This window comes from Tyto alba, unplaced genomic scaffold (genome assembly GCF_018691265.1).
Source record: "Tyto alba isolate M040663 unplaced genomic scaffold, T.alba_DEE_v4.0 Super-Scaffold_20000042, whole genome shotgun sequence".
NCBI lineage: Eukaryota > Metazoa > Chordata > Aves > Strigiformes > Tytonidae > Tyto > Tyto alba.
Window position 1 is genome coordinate 12,193,118 of NW_024881293.1, and position 22,364 is coordinate 12,215,481.

A 22,364-nucleotide genomic window follows, 5' to 3' on the forward strand; every position below is an offset into this window, starting at 1 on the left:
TGAGGAGGCTGCCCTGCATCAACACAACCTTTCTGTTGTTATTTCTGAAACTTCTGCCCTGGGAATTGCTGGAGCAAAGACAGAAACTTGAGAGGAAGCCCAGTCCAATGAGATTGATAGCTTGGAAAGAAAACAAATGCAAATTAAATCTTCCCTTTCCTCCCCTTCTTCCTGTAATGATGCTCTTTTAACTCCTCCATCATCTTAGGCAATGTGAGTAGAGGAGTGCGTTTAAGGATGACAACTGAAATATTTTGAGCTGGGAGTGTTCTTCAGAATGTAATTGTTTTATGTCTTGTCATGCTCAGTGAAGTCCTTGGGGAACTTCTGAGGAGTTAGGGAGAAAAGAGTATGGGAAATAGAGGGCTGCAATATATAACAGAGAATAGGAGAAAATTCAGGTAAAGGGATACTATAGGATTTTTCAGGGAGTATAGTGCATGGAGTTAGATCGGGATTAACAAGGCTAAATGTCTCTGGGAGCCTGTGAGCCCTGAACTGTCTTACACAGAGCCAACTGGATCTGTCCACAGAGCATCTCATGCTACTGTGGGCGTAGGAGCTCGGGTGTGGCATTACATCCAGGCTGGCTCTGGGCAGTGCTTCAGCAAACTCACACCCCCACCCCGGCTGCGGAGGTCTCCATAGAGAGGCCTCCAAGTAGCCCTGCAGGAGCCAGTTCAGATCTGGCAAATTTGGCCCTGGAAGCTGTGTACTGTGTTTGCTCAGTGCTGGGCAGGAGCTAACAAGCCCTCCTGGGTCCAAGCTTGTTGTCTTTGTGCTGCAACTAAACAGCAAACAGGTAAGCTGCCAAGGAGGGATAGTTTAGAGCTGACTATGTGTGAACACAGAGAAAAGGACCATTGTTCGGGAATTAGCAGGAGCTTCTTTGTTACGATGTCGACTCTTCTGCTATGCTGCAAGAAATTGAAATCTTTCTGCATTGGCCTAAATAAATTTTCTCTCCACTCCTTCCTGTAGCGGTTGTTTTTTGTTTTGTTTTGTTTTTTTTTCCCTAATGCACACTTCATCAGTAACAACTCTGAATTTCAGTATTTTTTTGGAGTCTTCACTGATATTATAGAGGATGATACAGGCACTGAATTCTTTAACACTAATAACTAGAAAGTGAGTTTGCTGACTCATTAGCAAAGATACATTTCTCAGTGTCAGTTAGATGCTGGAGGGAAATGGCCATTTACAAAACCCCAGGGTTGAATTTGACTCTGCCTGGTACTGGGAAGTAACATTCCTCTTGCACCACAATCCGTTTACAGCCTTCCACTTAGGAAAGAACAGAAACTTCTACTCCAAGGGGTTATTTCCTTTTATCATGTGCATTTTCCCAGTGATTAATTGAAAAATAAGGCAAGCAGCCGCACAGGAGGCTACATCCTTCCTTCTGCTTTTCTGCCTCCATTGGCCTGGATATCTCCTATATCTCTGCCCTCTGTGAGTTGTGCTTAATTTTTGTTGAATAAAAGCAGAAAAGATGATTTTGTAAAGCCAAGTAGAATGTGGCTTTCAACAAGTCATTCAAAGAGGAGTAGATCCTTTTAATATTTTTTCCTCTGAAGTTTCTTTCAGTTTTCTCCATCCTGAATTGTCCATTTACCATTTGTGATCTTGGATTCTCAGTTGAGTTTGTTTTCATTCTTTCTTTCTTTTTGTTCTCATGGGAAGATGGCTGCACTCTGGATCTTCTAACATGGCTGTCTTGGAAGTGCCGTTGTTCTCAGGGTTTCGTGCAGATATTGAGAGCCTAGAGCAGGTAAGATGTTATAGTGAGAGTGCAAGGCATGATCTTGGGCCAGGACCTGCCTGTCTAATTGGCAGGGATTCCCTTTGGGAAGCAATAGGAAGCAAATGCCATTGAATGTTAGAGCACTGTCCAAAAAGATGTAATTAAAATTGGGGGAGCAGGAGGTCTCACTTGTCAAAAAATATTTATCTGAAGTAAACAGATGTTCTGAGTAAGATTAACAAATTTACCCAACATGGCCAAATGAAGTTTTATTACTGAGCACAGTGCACAGTAATTAAATGAGACCCATTTGGAAATGCTGAAGTGAAAATGTGCTCTAACAGGAGCTGTTTCTGGCTTCTTAGTGGGCTGTGTTATCTCCAACATCTGGATTCCATTTCTTTGGAGGCTCTGTGTCTTGGAATTTTTTGCCTTTTTTTTTTTTTTTTTTTTCTTCTGGGAGAACATCATGTTTATTGCAAGCCAAACTGAGGTGGACAGAATGTGCCTCTTACCCAGCCAGCCCTCTAGGGGAGATGAACTGTAATCTTCAGCTTTATGTTTTGTGGCAGCATTACAGTGTATTCACGGATGGGTTTTATGCTGCAAATAGCTTTTAAGGACTGTTTAACTAAAGAGGTGTAAAATCTTTGCATCCTTGAGAACTGGTAAAGAGCTAAAAAGTATTTTGCTTCCAAAATATTTCTTCCATTAATAATTTTATCTTTATTATTCTGCGGGGATGGGGATCTGGGGAAAGAATTTTAAAGTAGAATCATAGTGAAGACCGGGCAGTTTAATTTGACTTCCTAATTCAAAGAAATGTGCACATTGCTTTGTCTTCTCTAGGATTTCACTTTATTTGGCTGATTTATAATATATATGCATTTATAATATATGTGCATTTTCTTGGAGAAAATTAGACCAATGTGTTCCTCTTCAGGGGCTTACAATCCATGTCAAAAGCTGCTGTCAGATAGTCTCCGGGACTGTCAGTATTGAAGCCAGAGAAATTTGTGTATTAGTCCCTGAGAAGAGAATTGCATCCTTTCAGTATTAGGGAGCTGAGCTGGAACACTTTTGTACAGAGGTGTGTGTTGATCAGACATGCAATTATTCCTGTAAAGAGCAATATCAGTTATTTTATATCTGTTCACAAGCTGCATGTTGAGAATTCTGTCTTCAAATGCATGCATGTAAAATGTATCAATATTTATTTGCCTGTTGACCTTTGAGCCTGATATTCTCTCTCACATACAACAAATGGTGCAACAAACTGAATATGGCTATTCAGATGAGGCAAGACCACCAGTAGGAGGTCTCCAGTATCCCTGTAGTAAGAGAAGGGAGGAAAATTAGGAGAGGGGGCCTGTAGTGGGTTTGGTTACTATTTTATCTCCTCTTGCTGAAGGTGCTAGAGTGACAGTCATTTGTACTGCTTTCAAATAAGTTCTCTTTGTAGTAAGTTACATAAATAATGGAAGAAAAAATGTGATGAAAATCTGTTTTAGGACCAGAGAACTCAAAATGTGACAGGAATAGAAAAACAGGATATCTTTATGATGTTAAAGCCATGGAATGTTTTATCAGTGAAGGGAAATAATTGAAATGAAGAGTGCAAAGGGATTTTGATTACAGAACAGAAAAACTGTTAGGTTAAGTAACAAATCCCTGTATTCCTTATTTTTGCCTGAAATGGGCTAAGAAGAAATTACAGACATAGGAGCTCCCATTGTCCAGGCTGTACTGATTGAACATCTCCTTTAACTCTGTCCCTTGCTGAAACCAGTAAGTTTCTAGGCTGAGAGTCCTGAGAAGGTCCCATATGCTCTTGTGTTACGAGGGACTGCACAGGTTCTGTCATTTCAGTCCCTGAACACTTTCTCCTTTTTGCCAAGGCAGCTGTGCTCTGGTATGAGGCCTGTTTACATGGCTGGGCCAGAGAAGTGTCCCAGATAAATACTTGGAAACCAAACATGCTTATTTGGTATTTAGTTACTACTAAAAGGCTGCTACATGCAGCGATCTGCTCCTGCACTGTGCCTGATGGTTTACACTAACCTGCGTTCAGGGCATGTTGTACATGTTCTAAGTAGCAGAAACACTGAAGATAATTGTGAATATATGGTTAGTATTAGGATATACACTCTGCAATGAAACTTGGATTCTGGTTCCCCAAAGCACTAGCTGTATAATGTTAGCAGCACCTCTTGTTCTCTCTTGTCTACTATTGTGTTGCTGTAACCCTTGTGTTCTGCGGTACCAGCTTGTCTCCGATGTTTGGTTTCTCACGGCTTCAGATATTCTCATGTGCCATTCAGTGCCATCTTGCTGGTGCCTCAGCACTAACAGTTCCTTGGCCGGCTGCTGGTCAGCACTCCTAAACCAGAAAGTAACACTGGGTGTATTGAAACCAGAGCAGAGAAAGAGGGAGAATGACCCACACTGCTTGTGTGACATAAATGCCTCAGTGTCAGGGAAGCATCATGTGGCAGCTTCATCCCTTTGTCCGTCATGTCATATCCCCGAGCCAGGCCCGGATGGAAGCAGTCAGAGGGTAAAAGCAAGCTGCCCTGCTACAGCACAAGAGTTATTTTCTCAAAGCTGAACGAGCTCTCCATCACATTAGGCTTTGTCTAGCATTAAGCAGATCAGTTGGTTGTGCTTTCCCTCGTGGCGTGTTGTTGCCTGTCTGAATCTCGTGTTCCTGCCTCCATGGGTAGAGAAGCAACAGAGTCCCAGTGTAGCCCCACCTGTTAGGGTCTCTGGGCATAGAATAGCAAGTGGTTTGTTTTCCTTTCTCCCCCTGTCTTAATGGGAAAAGAAGCCGATTCTGTTTCTCAACTGGTATGTCTGAGCTCCTGCAATGCAGAGCTGATCCCAGTCAAGTCCTTGCAAATCTCAGAAGGGTGTCAGGTACTTCGTGCAGTGCATACTTCTTCAGTGCTTTTAAGGTACAGAAAAGCTGGTTCAAAACCCACCGTTTTGAAAGTTCTTTGGGCAAAAGACTATGTATTTGGTACCTCAGTTTGGAGAGAGGATTCTATTCTGGGGGATTCAGTACTAGGCAGTATATTTCCGTAACCATAACAAAATTACTTCCTCTGGGCAGTAGAAGATTTTGCTAAATTGGGAAGGATATTGCATCTTCAAGGGGGGAATGTTCTCATTGAAGAGATGAATTCCATCTTCCTCTTTGCAGAAACCCTTTGCATCTGTAGAAATTAAATGTAGGGACAAAGCTCGAGCATATATATAGGTAGGCACTGAAGATGCAGATACAACTCCTATGATTTATTCTTGGCTATCAAATGTGTATCCAAATCACATTGACAAAAATGAAAATCTTTCACTGAAGACCCAGTACTAGTTTTGTTGTGCATTTTGGACACCACCTTCAGCAGAGGCAAGTCCTGCCATTCCCACTGCTGGGTTTCCTTGTTCCCCTAGCCATTTCCCTCTCCTGGTGAGGAGGGGCAGGGCTGTAAATCAGATTTCCTTGTTTGTTGTTTGCCCTCACAAGGGAGCAGTGTGCACAGAGTGGACCCCCGCGCAGCTCCGGGGCAGTGATGGTTAATGAATGCTCTGTTGCAAGTTGAGGGCTGCCCCCCTGGCTGTGCAGCCACAAATTCTTCTAATAATGCTGGGTGTCGACAAGGTCAGGAGGTCACCACAGGCTGGTATATATCAAGCTTCACCAGAAAAATGCAACTTTAGCTGAGCTGAGCATTTCCCGGTGGCGCCAGCCTCTCCAAGCCCTCATAAAAGGACTGTCTGCAGCCATCTACTGCTGAGTAATAACAGCCACCATCAGGCCCCTAAAATTATAAGGACAAATTAAATTGGCCCTTTCCATATTGTGTGGGACTTAAACACATGTTCCTTTGCTTGTTACAGTAATAGCAGGAAGCTGTGTGCAGGGTTTTACAACTAGAAGCACTATGCTGAAGAAATTCACAGTTAAAGCTGTTGGTAGCAGGTTTGGGCAAATTTTCGTAGGAATGCTTTTTGCTTCATGTCATTCTTTCTGATGCAAAATAATAATAATGCTTTGTTCTTCTTTCCACAGAGTTTTCATTCAAAGAGCTCAAATTAACTTAGGAACGTAAAAAAAAAAAAAAAAAAAAAAAAGCCAGGGAAATATTATCCCTATGTCACAAATAGGATTGTCTGACAGAGAGGTTAAAGTAGTAGGACAGTCTGGAGAATAGAATTAGAGTATCTGCTCTGGCCTTTACTCAGCTCCCCAAACTGGGATTAAAACACAAGAGGCCTTTTCTACAGACCATCATCCTCCCCATCTTCTGGATTAAATGTTTTTCACATGATAGATGTGTTCTGAATAGAATTTATCAAAACAGTAACAATTGATTGACTGATCGAGTACATACAGCATGACGGTAATTATAATATTGAGGTGTTAGTATTGCAAATATGGAATATCATAGGAATAACTCTTAGAAATTTTAAAATAAAACTTTGTAGAATTATATCAGATGATAGCACTTATATTTTGGTGGTGATTCATTAGCATTCTGTACCAGGGAGATAGTTACTGAATTCTTTGAGGTGGTGCAGTAATTCTATAAACAAGGGCTCTTGCACTTTCCTCTGAAGACCGTGATCATCATATACCTACAGACCTGCAGCCAGCATGAGGAGATGAGCCAGAGCATTTTTACAAACGGCTGGGGCAGATTAGGGGCAGCAGCACCCCAGATGTGGGAAGTACTCTTAGATTGTATTCTGATACTCCTTAGATATGCAGATTGTCCCAATAAACTAAAAAGCCTAAGAGGAGGTAGTCTGTGGGCCTGACTGGCACAATGCAAATCACAAATCCCTGGGCCTCAGAGGGAGAGAAGATGAGTAGCAGAGGCCTGGCCTGACCCCATTCTTCAAAAGGGAGGATGCCTAGGGCTCTTTCAAATGGCTGCTCTTTTCAAATGTAAGGATTAATTTTCCTGGCACAAGAATGTTTTGGATTTTTTCAGTTGGTAGGAGAAGGGGACCTTTAATACCCGGTACGATCCAGCAGTGCAATTCCCTGGCAGTCTGAAAGAGTGTAAATAAGAGACTTTATAGAGTGTTTTGGGGTCTCTGAGGTCTTGCTTGACACCAAGTACAGAAAACAATCTGGGAACTATTCAATTAGATTATGGATGATATGTCAGGCATAGTCTGAGGGAGATAAATACACCAAGGACCAGGAAGAACATTCAGCACTGTGCACCTTGCAAGCATTCCTCATCAGGTCACAGAAAATAGCACAGATGGCTTTTTCTGTAGTTGTATGACAGCAACTGCAATCCTCTGCATTTCCTTCTTTTTTGAAATATCCTATTCCAGCAGAAGAGACACCGGGTTTTAGTGTCTGATCAGTTTTCTAAGCAGTCTAAAATTTTTCTTCTTCTCTAATTTCAACCTGTTTTCTATAAAATTAAGTGAAACTAACCCTGTTGATTTTTTTTTTCCCCAGTTATTGATGAACAAGCAAATTGGATTAAAAAGATATGAAGTGGATGGAAGAAAAGTCCTTTTCTATTTTGATGAGGTAATGAATTTGTTTCTTATAATGTTGCTTTTCAATGAAAGGCAGAAGAGCAGTGGATCGGGCATAGACACAGTGTATTGATGTTGATGGTCCCTCACAGATGAGGATTACCATGCAGTTTTAACTGGCCGGTTGCTTGAGCCTCTTCTGAGGCAGGTAGGTGTTGTGGTTTTGGTTGGAAACCAAAACATAATAAAGGCAGGTGATTAGCTTCAGCCCATATAGAATTTCTGGGCAGATACCACTTAGTTTCTGCCTCAAAATAATCTCACCTTCAGCTATAACTAGCGTGGCTAAAAGTATGGAGAAAAAATGCAGACTAGTTCAGATCTCACAACACATACCTGAGAGTGGAAGATGAGATCTCTCATGGCTTGGTCATCAGCAGTAAATTCTTAGCTAGTTGCATTAGCAAACTGGCTGATGGCAGAAGTGGTGTTAGATAAACCAGGGAATACAGCCTGAGTTTCAAGTTTGACTTTCTACCGTTGTTGTATGCAAGTATGTGCTTTAAAGGCCACAAAGTATCAGGTATTTTAATTCATCCTGTTTGATTTTTATTCATTATCTTTGTCTCCATACCTAGTATTGGAGATGTCTTCATTCTCCCCAGGCACCCAGCACAGTGTGTTACATTAAGGGCACATGCTATATTTACTTGTCTCTCTCTACACTTAAAGTGCAGTTTTTGTTACAGTGAGTCTTTTACACAATTTTATGCAGATTCCTAGCCAGTGCATGACCTGTGTAAAGTTTCAAGCTTTCAGAGAGCACATAGTTGGGAAAACAGCTCCTGTTCCTATCAAAGTGTATGATTACTATGAGCCAGGTATGTGCCTCTTTTCCTTTGATTTTTACCTGCATTAGGGCTCTAGGCATAAGGCTCAGTTGTGATTTCTCATTCTTGCTGGCCTGCAGCTTTTGAAGCAACTCGTTTCTACAATGTGAGTGAAAACAGTCCCTTGGCTCGGGAGCTCTGTGATGGGCCAACATGCAACGAGGTGGAAAGCTCAGCTAGCCAATGGGTTGGTAAGTTGCACCAAAGCCAAGCAGAATTTTTTTTGGAAAATGGAGCCCACAGACATACTTTCCAGGAGTTCAGAACTCAAAATAGTATTTAGGAAAACACTCTATTTCACTATCTGTGTTAGTGGAAGTTTTACAAAGGTTTGTGGGATAGCAGTATTGAATTATGACAGCCAAACAGACTGATACTGTCTGCTCTTCAGTCACTGAAGTGACTCCTATTTGCTTCAGAGGCAAGAGAGCACTTATCATTCTGGAAGAACCTGTACAAACTCAGATGTGTTAATAAACACAAAGGTAAAAACTCTTTAAAATGCATTTTGGTTTTCTTTCTCTAAAATATCTTGCAATAGAGTTCCATAATTAACTGTTGTAAGATTGAACAATTTCATGCATGAGTGAAAGGAATAACTTTCCCCAGAAACTATATGTTCTTTCTGTTCTCTGTGTCATACAAAATAGTTGAGTTATCCTGTATCTGGAATCTGCTACAATATTGTTCTTTCAGAAAGACAGCTTTATTCCCAGGTGTTTTTATTTTACCAACTTTGTAAATTCCTGTGGGTAGTCTTAGGGAATTCAATATTGGAGAAATAGAAGAAGATTGCCACCCCATCTTCCCCTTCCCCATGCTATGCAAAAATATTGCTTCAGATGCTTTTGTTTACTTTTCAGGTTTTGTTCACTCTGGACCATGCAATAACATTTTTGGTTGCTTGGAGGATGAGTATTTTGAGCAGTGCATGTGCTCACGAGACTGTGGCTATGATGGGGAGCCTGTATGTGGATCAGATGGACAGATTTACCCGAACCATTGCCAGATGGAAGTAGCATCATGCAGGAACAATACAAGGATAGAACAGATACCCATGGCTCAATGTTCTGCCTGTAGGTTTCATGCAGTTCCCTTTGCTGTTACAATCTAGCTGTAGAACACTGCAAATCCTCATCTAAGCAAATTATAAGTACATACATGTGGTAGGGAAAAGAGGAGAAATCAAAACCTCCTATTTTGCTACTCATACTACAGAGGATTAAGTTAGAAGAGCAGCTGTCTTCCTGCTTAGCTCAGAATAACTGGTTTTCTGTTCTTGTGAATACATGTTTTACCAGCCAGAATGAACTTCAGAGAAAATTATTTATACTGTTGTATCTGAAGTGAATAATCATAGATAAAAATGATGTCCATGAAATGTAACATTCTTAAAAGTCCATGCAGAATCTTCAAAGATGTGCAGTGTAGTAGCTCAGTGAACTGAATATGCCACCTCTGGAAATAGAGATTGATTAAGAAATTTTATGACGTAAATAAAATGTATTTATTTTTCTTTTTATTTACAGCCAAGAATTTGCCAGAAGAAAGGGAGACACACTCCCACACAGCTGAGCAACCCAGTGTTCAACAAACTCCAGCAGGTAATATCCTACCTTTGTATTTATCCAAGGCCGTTTTCTTTAGAAGGGTTAAAGCTTACCCTGTCGCTGTGCAAAAGTGTTTATGGCTCTTAAACATGTTAAATAAAGATGCTGAATTTCTTCATCTTTGCTAAAAGACAGAACATTCAGAAGTTAGAAAAAATGAAGAGGTCAAGGAAATTTAGGATGATAACTATTCAACAACATACTAGCTCTTCCAGTCCTTTTCCTTTCAGGAAATCTTGTGTGATACCTGATCTGTTCAGTGCATGTGCAAGATTTAGGTATTTGTTCACAGGAGTGGGCAAGAGACCCTCCTATTTTCTCCACCTTGGTATGTTTGAACAACACACACTCTCCGATCTTTTCTTCAATACTAGGCTGGAAAGATCACATTTAAAATGAGGCTGATGTAATGTGTTTCAAGAAACAACAGAACAGGACATGACAACAGACCAAACCATTGCAAGGACTAGAATCCAGGTGGATTAACTTTGTCTCTAGCAGTTCTGTGCAAAAATTGAGCTGGCAGTCTTGATTCTCTCAGAGCTGCTGTTTGGAATAAAGGGCCTTAGTGAGCAAAAATGTTAAGGTCAGTGGATGGAGTAGCCAGGAATTTGGCTGCTCATTTTATTTGGTGCTTATATTCATACACTTTTTTCCAAGACTCATGTCGAACTTGCTCATGGCTCACAATAAATCTCACCAAGAAGCAGTGGAGGGTCAATAGAATAGTTTGTTTCATGCTGTTTCTAGTAAATAAACTGGTCTAGATTTTTCCTGGCTGCTTTCCACTCATTAATTTTCTCCTGGCCTCTAACTCTCCTAACAAATCGGTAAAACAAGTTAATTCTTCAAGAGAAGACTCTGTGCCTTCTCACGTCCTACTTGTGCACCAGAGTTCATATTAGCATGTGTCCAACGTGAGTCACCATCCTGTCCTTTGTCCTTCCTCTGCTCCACAGAAGTTGATGGACTGTTTTCTTATTAAGGTGCAAAAGTATGGTGAATATTCTATTATGAATATTCTTATTCGGTCTTAGTGTTTAATGGTTCTCCTATTTTCCCTCCCTTTTTTTTGTGGACTTAGTGTGAACATAGATATATATAGATATACCAGATCGTTGTCTGTTGAAATAACTGAGACGAATGCTTATTGCCTTTTACTCTGTGCAAATGCTATGTACTCAGCATGGAAACTCTGCAATCTGAACCCTTTAAAGCAGCATTCCCAAACTGCTCGATAGGGCACTGCTGGTATGCAAAGCCATGCTAAGTGTTCTGCTGCTGGTCTACAAAATGGGACTGCAATTACATTATTTTCACATAAAAATTTGTCAGTAAAAAATGTGGTTACCTGGGAAAAAAATTGTGGAACTTGACAGTAAACCACAATTCAAAAATTTCCAGAACAGTGTTTCTGAAATAATCTGCATTAAATTATATGTCTAAGAAAAATAACTCTCTGATTTCTATTTGAAACAGATAATGGCAATGTAGGCTCAGTAGGCTATCAATAAGAGCAAAAGTGGAAATTCTGATTTTATTTTGTGTGTGTGGCATTTTTATACAGATGTTAGATTAAGAAACATGTATGCCATAAGGATGTTTGTAAAAGCACAAGCATTTAAAGCTGGCTTTGTTCTAGGATCTGTGAGTGTTCAAGTTGAGAGTCTCCTGGAAGGCAGATACGCTTCTGAACTGAGCTCTCTGAGCAGCCATGGCAGAGTGAGCATTCAAAAATAAAACAGACTAAATCCTGCATCAGGAAAAGCGCCCAGCATGTGATTTTCATTAATCCTCTGGGCTCCTCTCAGGTCAACCACACGGTGCATGAATCAAAGTTTAACAAATGAATGAATCTCTCTTTATACACAGGTCTCTCTTGGACTCACTGGTTTGTTAGCATTGAAGCATGTGATTAGTTTAAGTCGGCTCAGGTGCTCTGGGTTTCTAGTGTAAGTTCTGATGAGCCATGTCTAAATCTGTGATTTCCTAAAAGGATGCAAAACTCCAGGAGCCAAAGCAAACTTAGGGCAGGTTGGTGAAACTGCCTCAGTGTATTAATCTTCAGGAAATACCATTTTCTTGGAGAGCCGCGTGGTGTTTATACTGTCTGAAATCCTTCTGTATTTGCCATATGACTTGTGCAGGCTCAGCTTGATTTGATTGATGCTTTCATTGTTAGCTCTTGTCTATGTTACCCCAGCAATGGAAACAATGAGAGCCAGCTTCCTTCCAGCAAACAGTGGGGAACTTCATCGTGTACTCAGGCTCGCTCTGCAAACACAGACTTGCAGTGTAGTTCCATATACACCACTGAGTTTGCTAGAATAAACAACAGCTTTTGAGTTATGCTGTTCAAGGTAACCAATTGTATGTGGATGGCCCTGAAAAATCAGGCTGCAATGCTTCTTGCAGCACCTAGCAATTTTCAAAGCATTTAAAAAAGCTTTTCAGAAGTCTGCAGCATGTGTTCATCAAGTAAGGCAGAATGGCTGAGGCTTGATCATAAAACTGTAGCCTTTTTTTGTACAGATGGGAAGATCCTTTCTGCATCTTTAGAAATATTCTCCTGATTGAGAGGGAAGTGCAGAGGGTGACAGACTCAACTGAAATGAAAGCCAAGGAGGGGCACTCATGCCTGAATCCCCTTCCTCAGCTGTTCTTTCTCACAGGTCAATCACTGAGGCTCAGAGGGATGGAACAGGTTTTGATGAGTAGTAGCACAGACCTACCTTTGCCTCTAAGCATTGAAGCTCTGCTAGTGTGCTTTCACAGCCTGTTCCAGTCAAATGTGTTTGGACTGAAACCTCTTAGAGCAGGATTTTGGTTGCAATCTGGACTATCAGTATCTCGAGTGCCTTCCTGACTGTGGCTTTCCTAAGATCATTGTCACACTAGGCTACAAAAGTATGAGTGGATTTCAGAGCTTCAGAGATCCTTGATAGCTCTGACACCATCTCTCTGATGAAGTGGTGCTTTGATTGCTTCCATAGATCATTAACAATCTTCTGAAATTGCCTAAATCTTTTCTGCCAAAATTGCTAAGTGTATAGCCACTGATGTTGGAAGATAATACGTAGATATCACAGTAATGTTGTGATTCTACATGTATTTGATGGAAAAGCACTACCAAAGCGGGGGGAAGCAGTATTAGAGGTATCAGTGCTGCTGTGGTGTTGCACTCTGAGCAGGCAGCCCACCCACCTTCGTGCTGTCTGACACCCAGCCTTCTCCCCACAGCCAGCGCCATGTTATCTGTACAGTTCTGCTCTAGCAGTTGGAAGAGCTGGTAGCTGGAAGAAAATTCTTGGTGGAATTACGGTATTTATATTTGGTGGTGATGTTGTTATTAAAAAACCCCATAAATGCCATCACCAATCTCTAGCTTCTAACAGGAACATCAGAGTGACCTCTGCTTCCAGGTGGAGTCATCTCCCAACACTTCCTGGCAGGCGTGTTATTCAGAGGGCCGCTGTTCTTTTAGGACTGAACTGGCAATGGGCCATTTTTCCTTTCACCCCATCAGTGCTCAGCAAACATTGGCTTAGGCACAAAGATTTGGAGATGGAAGAGTGGTTTGTATGCAACAGGAAATGTCGGCCTTTCGTCTTTGCTTTGACTCCAACACTGCATTCCTGGGAAGAGTGAGGTCTGTGATGTTAATTCTGTCCCCGGTGGACAGCAATCATCCATTCATAGAACAAGCTCATGATCTGGCAGGTTCTCACATGGAGAAGGCCAAGAAGAAGTGAATGCGGAGACTGACTCTGCTTTCAGGCAAGTGTTCCCTTGCCTAGGGCTGAGCCTGTTGATGGGAGGATGTGGGAGGCATCAGGGAAGAGCCTTCAGATATTTTCTTTCTAGAGAACAAACATTTTCAAAGGCCTTGATCGGTGTTCTCCTTAAATAAAGCCAACTTTGCAGGGCGGGGAGAAGGGAGGACTTTTCCTGCCTGCAACAACTATGTTTCAGTGACTGCTTTGGTTTGGATTAGAGCAGTGTACACAGAAAGCAAACAGTAGAGATGGACAGCTGAGCTGGCTCAAGGAACCATTTAGTAAATGGGAACCTACTGATATTCCTAGAAGTTTTATCTTGCAGTCTTACCCTCTGGGAGCAATCACCCCCCCACAGAGAGGCACAGCCTGTTTTGAGTGGGATATGTACAGTGTGAGTAACCTGCCAAGGTCTTAGTATAGACTGGAGTGAATGCAAAGAGGATAAATATCTGTTTCTGCCTGTGATGTGTCTGTTCCTATCTTAAATGCTGGAAGTTTCTCAGTGGTATGTGACTGTGCCGAAGCAGATGTATCTCAGCTACTGCTAGTTCAGGCTGAGGGAGAAGCGAAGGGCTTTGATGTAGGCCCCTGGCTTGTTGATCCAAAATCTTCATTCTTCTTGGGCTGAAAAGAAATCTAGCTGCTTACACTGATCTTTTTGATGACAGGCACACCAAGTAAACTGCTTCTCCATCACAGTCTGCCCTCTAGCTTTTTAACTTACTTTTATAAAACGGCGCTTAAAAGAGTGCACACACTACACATCTTGGAGCCATGGATTGGTCTCTCCTTAAGTGAGGTACTTTTCTTGGACTAGTCAGAGGAGATGTATTTTCAGGGTGCAGAGTAACTCATCCGTGACATCATCTGGCATTCCCAAAGATACCTCTTGCTTTTATTTTATTATACATAGGTCTCAGGGTGAACTGAAGCACCGCAGTTAATTAGACAGTTTAAAAAGAAACTGAGGATTTTTCAAATTACATGGCCCTTTTTTCTTTCCTCCCCTCTCCCCCCCCCCCCCCAATGATTCCTTTCATTTTGTTCCAGTGTCAAGGTCTCAGGCAGGAAATTAAAAGTTCTGATTTACAGCAGCTTTTCTCCCTGCATGTGAATCTAAGCATGCAAGTGCAGGTCCGCTGACACGTGTAGTCTCCTTTACTCATGGAAGACACTCATTTGGCCCCTGATCAAAGTTCCTTTCCTCTTATGTCATTCCTCTTCTCTGTGATGCAATGTGTGATGCCAAAATGCAGTTTCTTTGGCTAAAGCACAACCTGAGACTCTCTGGTTTCCTTTCCAGCAGAGGAAGGCCCTCCGCTACAGACAGATCTGTCATACTACTCCTATGAATATGACCCAGACCCCTATGCCTCGGAAGCTGACGTTTTTGAGATGGTGGCAGAACTGACAACAGCAAGCACGTTGAAAGAAGTGGACAAGATTCAGGAAGTAGTGACCACAGTAGAATGGTGAGCCAGAGAGAGGGGGATCATAAATCTGGTTTGAGAGTCAACATATAACTCACGTGTTGGGCCAAATGTATTCGGTTCCTCAAAAGGGGCATTCTTACAACTGACTTGCTAACCTCTTTAGCAAGGAATCACCAGGAACAATATCTTGCTAGGGCAGCATATAAAACTCTTCATGACCTGAATGTCTCCGTCCCTAGCAGAATAAAAAGTGACCTTTTAAGCTCTTCTCTACCCAGCCCCAGTGATATTTCACAAAGATACGTAATCAGAAAGTGACTTCTCTTCATTATGTTCTCTTTTCAACAGAAATATATAATTTAAATAAAGAGAAGAGGCTCAGAATCAACTCCTGTACGAGTTTGTTCCTACAGACGACCTGCTGCAGAACAGAAACCGAACGATGACTACTTCCTGATGCACTCAGAACTGTAGGCTTTGCTGCCCCATGGGGGGGGGATCTGGAGCGCTAAGGGGGACACTCAGCATTATTTTTCTGTCAATTTTCCTGCCTTTTGTGCATCTTCTTTGGAGTACTTCCAAGGATGGGAGACCAACATGCTGTGCCCTCTAGGCGAGAAAAATAGGGGCTGGAATTCAAACCTATAGAGCATTTCAAAGTGTTTTCTCTACTATCAGGATACTGCAAATGCCATTTCCTAGCTACATTTAGAAGCTAAGTCCAGGCCTTGTGCTTAGCTGAACTGCTGTTTGAGGACAGATGGCTGAGAAGTTTTCTCTCAAATTATAATAATAAAAATCAGTGTGTTTTGCTAATTATGATATAGCAAGAAGCTAATCATCTTCCCCAGCCCATAAATCTACTGCACCCACATCTATGTCCCACAAGAGAAAAACTTCCCCAGTAGCTCCATGTTCAGGAAAGTTGTTGGGAGGTGCCTTTTACGAGAGAAAACTGAAATCCACTGTCAGGGCTGAAAGGCCTGCCTGTCTACCATCTGGCTGCAGGCTTCAGGCGGGGACTTTGCCAGCCACAGCAGTGACAAGGTTTAGGTGGGTGAGCCCTCTTCATGTTGCACTACGTGCTGATAAGGGCTGCTTGCAGCCTTCTCAGCCCCTTTCCTCCTTGTAACCCTGGCATGAAAATAAAGCTGACCCAAGGCGCAGTCCTTTTAAATGCTTGCCTGACTTCACCAATCACTTTTATTCTGCTCCCACTGGGATCCCCATGCCTTGGTTCTTCTGGATACGGTAATCGATGCAGAGGCCCTGGGTCTGCTGGCCAGTACAAATCACTGGTGTCACAGAGGCTGAGCTCCCTTGGACTGACCTGCCCCAAGCAATGTGGTAAAACTAAAAACAAAAGCTTTGTGTTTCCAAAAGTACAGGAGCCAAGATTTTTTGGTTTCCCTTCCTGCCTGGAGCAGCATTGTTCTCTTTGGAGGAGTTACATGCAATTGCCTGTTGCAAAATAGTGTTAATATTTTATCTTCCCACTTCTATTGTTACCAGGACCCAGAGCAGGGTGGAAACTCCTTTTGAGGGTGTTTATTGGTGAATGGAAACAGGAAAAAGCCCAGCTCCATTCATTTTTAGGGCTTGTTTACACAGGAACCATGACAAGAATATATCCCAGTATAGACATTCCATTCCAGAATAAAGGCAATTTTATTCCAGAAAAATGTCCACATGGGGACAGAACAGGAGGTATCCCAGAAGTTGGACATATGTAATTTCCAGTCCTTTTTGTCTGGGGCCAGATACTTGCAGAATGTAGTTGACATGATGAAGGTCTGGGTCTTGAAGTTCCCAGAAATGTCAGAACTGCTTTGTTGGCAAGTTACTGAGCCTTCCCTCATGGCTGCTCTGAGCTCTCCTCACAGGATCTTGACGTGGCTTCTGCCCATATGTACCCACTGCTTCTCAGCAGAGGTTTTTGCCACGTGTCCTCAGTGTGCATGAACAGACCATGTCCTCACTGTGTCCGCACAGCACAGCGGAAGCACTGGCGGCTGCATTCCTCTCTGGCAGGTAAATAAATGCCTTAAAACTAAATTCCATCTCCTGTAAGCAACTGGCCTGGCAGACACTGGCTATTGTGTACACACACAGGACTGAGTCAATATTTATCCCCTGGGTAAATAACAGACCTAGTGTGAGCTGCAACAAGAGTTTTGGTTTTGTGTTTTTTTAATTCTTTTCTAAATATCAAAGCTGCACAATACAAACCCTGCTGTTTGCTGGTTCCAGCCTCAGCTGTTTAATGCTTTGAGTCTGGGAGAATGAGACGTTTAGTCACTCTGATAATGCCTATGTGACTAGCTTCCCACAGAAGATGGGACTTACATTCTGGATTCTCCAGTCTCCTGTTCTCGGTCCCTTTAGTTTCCTTGTCTCATCCATTGTATGCTTCTGGATAGATATTTAAAGTAATTTTGTATTGCTTGGTCCTCTCATAGATCCCTGGACATCGCCACTGGGGACAAGATGAAGGCAGAGAATTTCAGCCAAGTATTAAACCTGACTTTCTTCACTTTCCTCAGGCTCTGGTACATGTAATGTACTAATTCAAGGTGCAGACACCTCCCCATTGCTTCCAGCTAAATAATTCCTCCTGGTAGTGCCAGCCCATCAATCATGGCCTTGTTCTGTGGGTCTCTGTGTGCCAGTGCACTCACCTGTTTGAGGCAGAGGAGTTTTGCTTCTGTTTTTCAACTAGAAGAAAAGCCAGAGAGACCCAGACCCTCAGAAGGCAAAGGCAGAGCAGCCTTAGCATCTTTAAACAGAGACAGTTAGGACGGGCCAGTGCATGTGAGGTAACGTGTCAGGATTTCTGGATCCTGGAGCCTGACTTCACCTTGAGTGCTTCTTCACAGCTTTGGCACTTTCAGGGAAAGCACTAGTCCATTTGCTCTTGGCAGCCTCTGCCTCACCCCAGTCTTGCCACACTGAACAGGCTCCTTTATGTAGTTAAAAAAAAAGTCACTTTATTTAGGAATTGAATAAAGGAACCTGCAATTACACAGTTGTGGTTGCCTTTCCTCCTCTATCACAGGAGTAAGGAGCAGGTGTCTGCACTCTTCTCCACCCTTATAATCATCATTTATTCTTATCTAGGAAAAAATTTTCCTGGATCATTTTTCCTCCATTCTTCAAAATTCTACTTGGAATAGAGAAACTACTTACGACTAGATCCATGAGAGCCACTGGCCACAGCTTAGCCTTATCAGACTTGATGTTGTTCATAGGCTTTGGCCCAGTTCTGATTCTGGAGCTTACCAGTCACACTCCCGTCCCTGAGAACACAAGGACAGCTCAGCACTGAAAACTCAGGTGCCAACTTTGTGAAGACCAGCCATCATAGTTTGGAGAGGAGGGATTGATTTTTTTTTTTTTTTTTTTCACCAAGAAAGAGACTGGCTCAGTGGTGGAAAGCCAGCAAGTACAGCAGACCTGCTGCTGCTTTGGGCTTTGAATTGTTTCTGGCTTAAAGACATTTGCCTCCCTCTGTCAGAGCGATGCTTCTCTTTCCCTTTTCCTGATGGTCCCTCGCTGCAAAAGGAGAGAAGTGCCAGTGGGTTTGTAAAACACAGAGATTCCTACTTACATCAAGTTACGTTACTGAATAGCTACAGCAGTGCTAGTTATCAGTGATTTTTGCTTGCAATCCTTACAATGAAATTAATATTTATATATTTGTAACTGTACATTAAGCAGAGTAATCATTACCATGGTATTTATTTTAAAGCAATAGTTCCCTTGTTCTTTCTTGTCCAAGTGTTTTGGTCTTGCCTCTTTCCCTCCTTAATCAGCCTTGGTAAAAAAAAAATACCAGAAGAATGTTCAGCTTGCTTAAAGAACATCATGGAACCAACAGCACTTGCTTTGCTGACATCGACTATTGACATTTAATGCGCAATAACCTGGTTTTCATTATTGTGAATAGATTATCTAGTTAGAAAACCTCAGCCCGGTTTGGGCTTTGGGGTTGGGTTTTGGGTTTTTTTTAAGTACTTGCTGTTTCTGACGGAGTGGCACTAGCCCTGGCTACACCAGGTCTCCTGCGTGCAGGAGCTGGCACACCCTCTGCACGTGCAGTGCTGACCCGTAGGAGATAGGCTCTAGTTTTTCAGCTGCATTTCACCCCCGCACATACATGTACACGCAAACAGTTCTATGACCATTTTTGTGTTGTTCACACAAATCTTAGCAAGTCTGAGTCCAGAAAAGGGTTTGTTTTAGATTCTGATAAATATTTTATTAAAAACTGATTTTAAGACAATGTTGTCTGCCTCTTCTTATTCACACTGTAGGCTGTAAGTTTGATTGACCATAGGTTATGGTGAGGACAGAAGTCATGCCTATACCAGTGAAACTAAAGAATTCAGGAACTCTAAGGAGGTTTACCACTTATTTTCTACCTTGCTGCTTACTGGGATATGCCCTAGTTGTGTCTAAGAGATGAGCTGGCTGCATTTTGTCAAATTTGCAATAGGTTCCAATAAGCAACAAGCCTGGTCACCTGTTTCATAAGAGACAGCTCTTGGTTGTGTGTGACATTACACAAAAGAAGTATGGAGTTCTACAGCAAGGGGGTTCTCAATTCCTCCTTTAATATTTCCCTTCACGAGACATAATAATTTTTAAAAAAATCCATTAATACAATCTTTGCCCCAAAGAAATTATGGATGCCAAGGGTCATTTGCAAAACTAGGGCTCAGTGAATGGGATTTTAACACTGGTTACCAACAGTGGGCTGACATTCCAATAGTGGTGTTTACTAATCAAACTAAGAATGTATTTGCTAAAGAAGCCAGTGCTCTACATTCTCTTGACAGAGTATTTTAGTTCCAGGGAGTACCTCTCACATAGGTACCTCCTAGTACTTTTGAAACATTTAGAAATTTGGTTTTGCATGTGCCTGTTTTTTTTTTTTTTTCAGTTTTACATGAATGGAATACATGTTTAAGGACAGCAAGCAAGTCGGTAGCAGATGTTTAAGGACAGCAAGCAAGTCGGTAGCAGAAAAAGAAGTAGAACACAAATAGCAACTAGTCTGCAAGCTGCATTAGGGAAACCAGACGTAGGTGTATCGGCAGGAGCATCCCCAGCAGTGTGTGACCAGATGAGAAGTTGCATGCAGTGTCCCAGTAACAGACCTATACAGGTTCAGCATCCCCCATCGTGCCTGGACTCCACACCTCTCCAGGAAGCCCGTGGCCCAGGTTTATTCAGTCTTAGCTGTGCAGACAGGAGAAAGGATTTGTCTCCTGGGAAATACTTCTCACTGCTCTGGATGAAAGTTGTGGGATCCCGGTGCTCTCTTCACCTCATCCCCAGTGTATGCTGTGAGTACCTAGGGAGCTGGGATGGAGGCTTACACCAGTGAGTCTTTGGAACTTTTCTGAGGGAGTGTTTCCTTGGAGGTTTTTAGGGATGTGGTGTTCTGTTTTCTGTGACTGAAGAATCTACTCCTCACCTTATCCCGGAAGTCTTCAGAAACGTAATAGTAGACAAAAGGATCAGCGCAGCTGTTAAAGGTACTGATGGCCAGGCTTACCATGTAGCTGATATACAGGTTGCCATATAGCTTGGAGTTATAGCTGGAGTAATGAACAAGGAGGAGAACGTTGCTGGGTGTGTAGAAGGCCACCAGTGTGAACAGCACGAGAGCGGTGAGCTTCATAGAGTAGGAGTATCGCTTCCCACTGTCCAGGAGGGCTCGCAGTACGGAGCAGTAGCTGAAGAGCATCACCACCAGAGGAGCGAGGAATGCGCAGGCAATCAGGCAGATGAAGTAGTAGAAATAATACCCGTCATCCTCATGCCTGGGGAGAACATCGTGGCAGAGAGTGACGTCTGCTCCGTACAGGGGATACGACTGCTGCTGTAGCGTCAGGGGCAGGGTGAGGACGGCAGCACAGAGCCAGATGGCAGTGCAGGTGCAGGCAGCAAAGGCAGGGGTGCGGAAAGAGCGTGAAAAGAAAGGATGCACCACAGCCAGATACCGGTCGACGCTGATGCATGTGAGCAGCAGCACTGAGCAGTACATGTTCCCATAGAAGAAAGCTGTGGTGAGCCGGCACAGGCCTTCCCCAAAGGGCCAGTTGTTCCCCAGGAAATAGTAGAAAATCTTGAAGGGCAGCACCAGCGTGAGCAGCAGGTCTGCTGCAGCCAAGTTCATCAGAAAAACAGTGGAGGTCAGCTTCTCGGCCCGGGTGGCCAGGACCCACAGGGCCAGCCCGTTGGAAGGCAGCCCCACCAGGAACACCAGGGTGTAGAGGCAGGGGATGAGCCGCACTGTGACCACGCTGCCCAGCTGAGAGCGGGTGGCCTCGTGTATCAGCAGGTACGTGATGTTGTTTATGGTTGCCTTTTCCCCGGGGATGGCTCGGGGACACGGTGTGATCTCCGGTGTTGTTACCTGCTCATTGGTGCTGTTCTGAGAGTAATCTGTCAGATAAACGCAGTCTGTTACTTGCTGTTTGTGCAGTTACCCTTGTGGGTTGCAGAGCAGGCTGCATGCATAACCCTTACCCCAAAGGCTATGGTTTTGCATTTTATGTTGGGGTCCCTAGAAGTGGGAGTGTCCTGTAAAATGTTGTGTGGTGGGCAGAAAAAGCTGGCTAACAGAATCAGGCGTGCAGGAGTAACGATCAGCAACCTTACTGAAAATTTACACAATTCCTCTGTCATGTGGTTTCCCGCACCTCCCAAATGATTGCTGTGTTGTACAACTATCAGCAGGCCTGGGAAACCTGAGGGCAATTCCTCTTCCCAGCTTTCAAAAGACTGCTAAGAGCTGGGCCACTCCAAGGTAGAAACATGGATGTGGGAGTCTAACTCTTAGCTAAACGTTTTGGTTTCAAGTGCCCTCTGTTTCACTTCTCGAATTTTTGTTTTTCTAGTTCCTACACCCTAGTTTCTTTCTCTTCTGTATCACCTTCTGTCACCTCCTGCTTCAACTAGAGCATGCATGAAGCTCAATTTGAGCATACTCCCATGCGATAGCTTTAAGATATGAAATCTTATAAAGGTACCAAGTATCCAGTACTTTAAGAAGCAGCAATTTTCCGCTCAAAGGTACACACTCACCATCGTAGTCTGGAGAGGCCAGGCAGAGTCCCCAGAAGGCACAGCACAGCACAAGCCTGGGTGAGAGCCATCCACTCCCGAGGGTCTCCATCCCGCTGCAGGGTCCAGCAGCGCGGTGCTGAGCTCAGAGCTGTGTGGGAAAGGCAGTATTAGTAACCCGGCTTACGCATTTCCTTCTGCTGGCCCTTAACTCACGGAAGCACCGGGCCTGTCCCTGAAGGATGAGGCATATGGGGGGGCTGTCACGACACGCACGAGTATGCGCTGCCCGAGCAGAGACTTCGCTCCAGTGTCAGACCCAGGACTGGGAG

The 22,364-nt window shown here is 43.1% G+C and overlaps 2 protein-coding genes across 4 annotated transcripts in view; one reads left to right on the forward strand and one right to left on the reverse strand.

Annotated features, from left to right (window-relative positions):
• CPAMD8 (C3 and PZP like alpha-2-macroglobulin domain containing 8) overlaps positions 1 to 19,237 on the forward strand; it is a 58,366-nt gene extending 39,129 nt beyond the window's left edge. For all 3 annotated transcript variants that reach the window (XM_032994717.2, XM_032994718.2, XM_032994720.2), the window contains 8 exons: positions 1,684 to 1,771; positions 7,224 to 7,298; positions 8,022 to 8,127; positions 8,217 to 8,327; positions 9,000 to 9,212; positions 9,666 to 9,740; positions 14,829 to 14,997; positions 15,307 to 19,237. In XM_032994717.2, the coding sequence (XP_032850608.2) occupies positions 1,684 to 1,771; positions 7,224 to 7,298; positions 8,022 to 8,127; positions 8,217 to 8,327; positions 9,000 to 9,212; positions 9,666 to 9,740; positions 14,829 to 14,997; position 15,307 (838 nt within the window). In that variant the 3' untranslated portion in view covers positions 15,308 to 19,237. The remainder of the gene's footprint in view (positions 1 to 1,683; positions 1,772 to 7,223; positions 7,299 to 8,021; positions 8,128 to 8,216; positions 8,328 to 8,999; positions 9,213 to 9,665; positions 9,741 to 14,828; positions 14,998 to 15,306) is intronic.
• A 103-nt stretch (positions 19,238 to 19,340) lies between these two features.
• F2RL3 (F2R like thrombin or trypsin receptor 3) lies at positions 19,341 to 22,193 on the reverse strand. Its single transcript, XM_009967850.3, has 2 exons — positions 22,054 to 22,193; positions 19,341 to 21,411 (listed from the first exon to the last, which is right to left on the reverse strand). The coding sequence occupies exons 1-2, from the start codon at positions 22,142 to 22,144 to the stop codon at positions 20,336 to 20,338; spliced, it is 1,167 nt and encodes a 388-aa protein (XP_009966152.3). The 5' UTR covers positions 22,145 to 22,193; the 3' UTR covers positions 19,341 to 20,335.
• Positions 22,194 to 22,364: the final 171 nt, after the last annotated feature.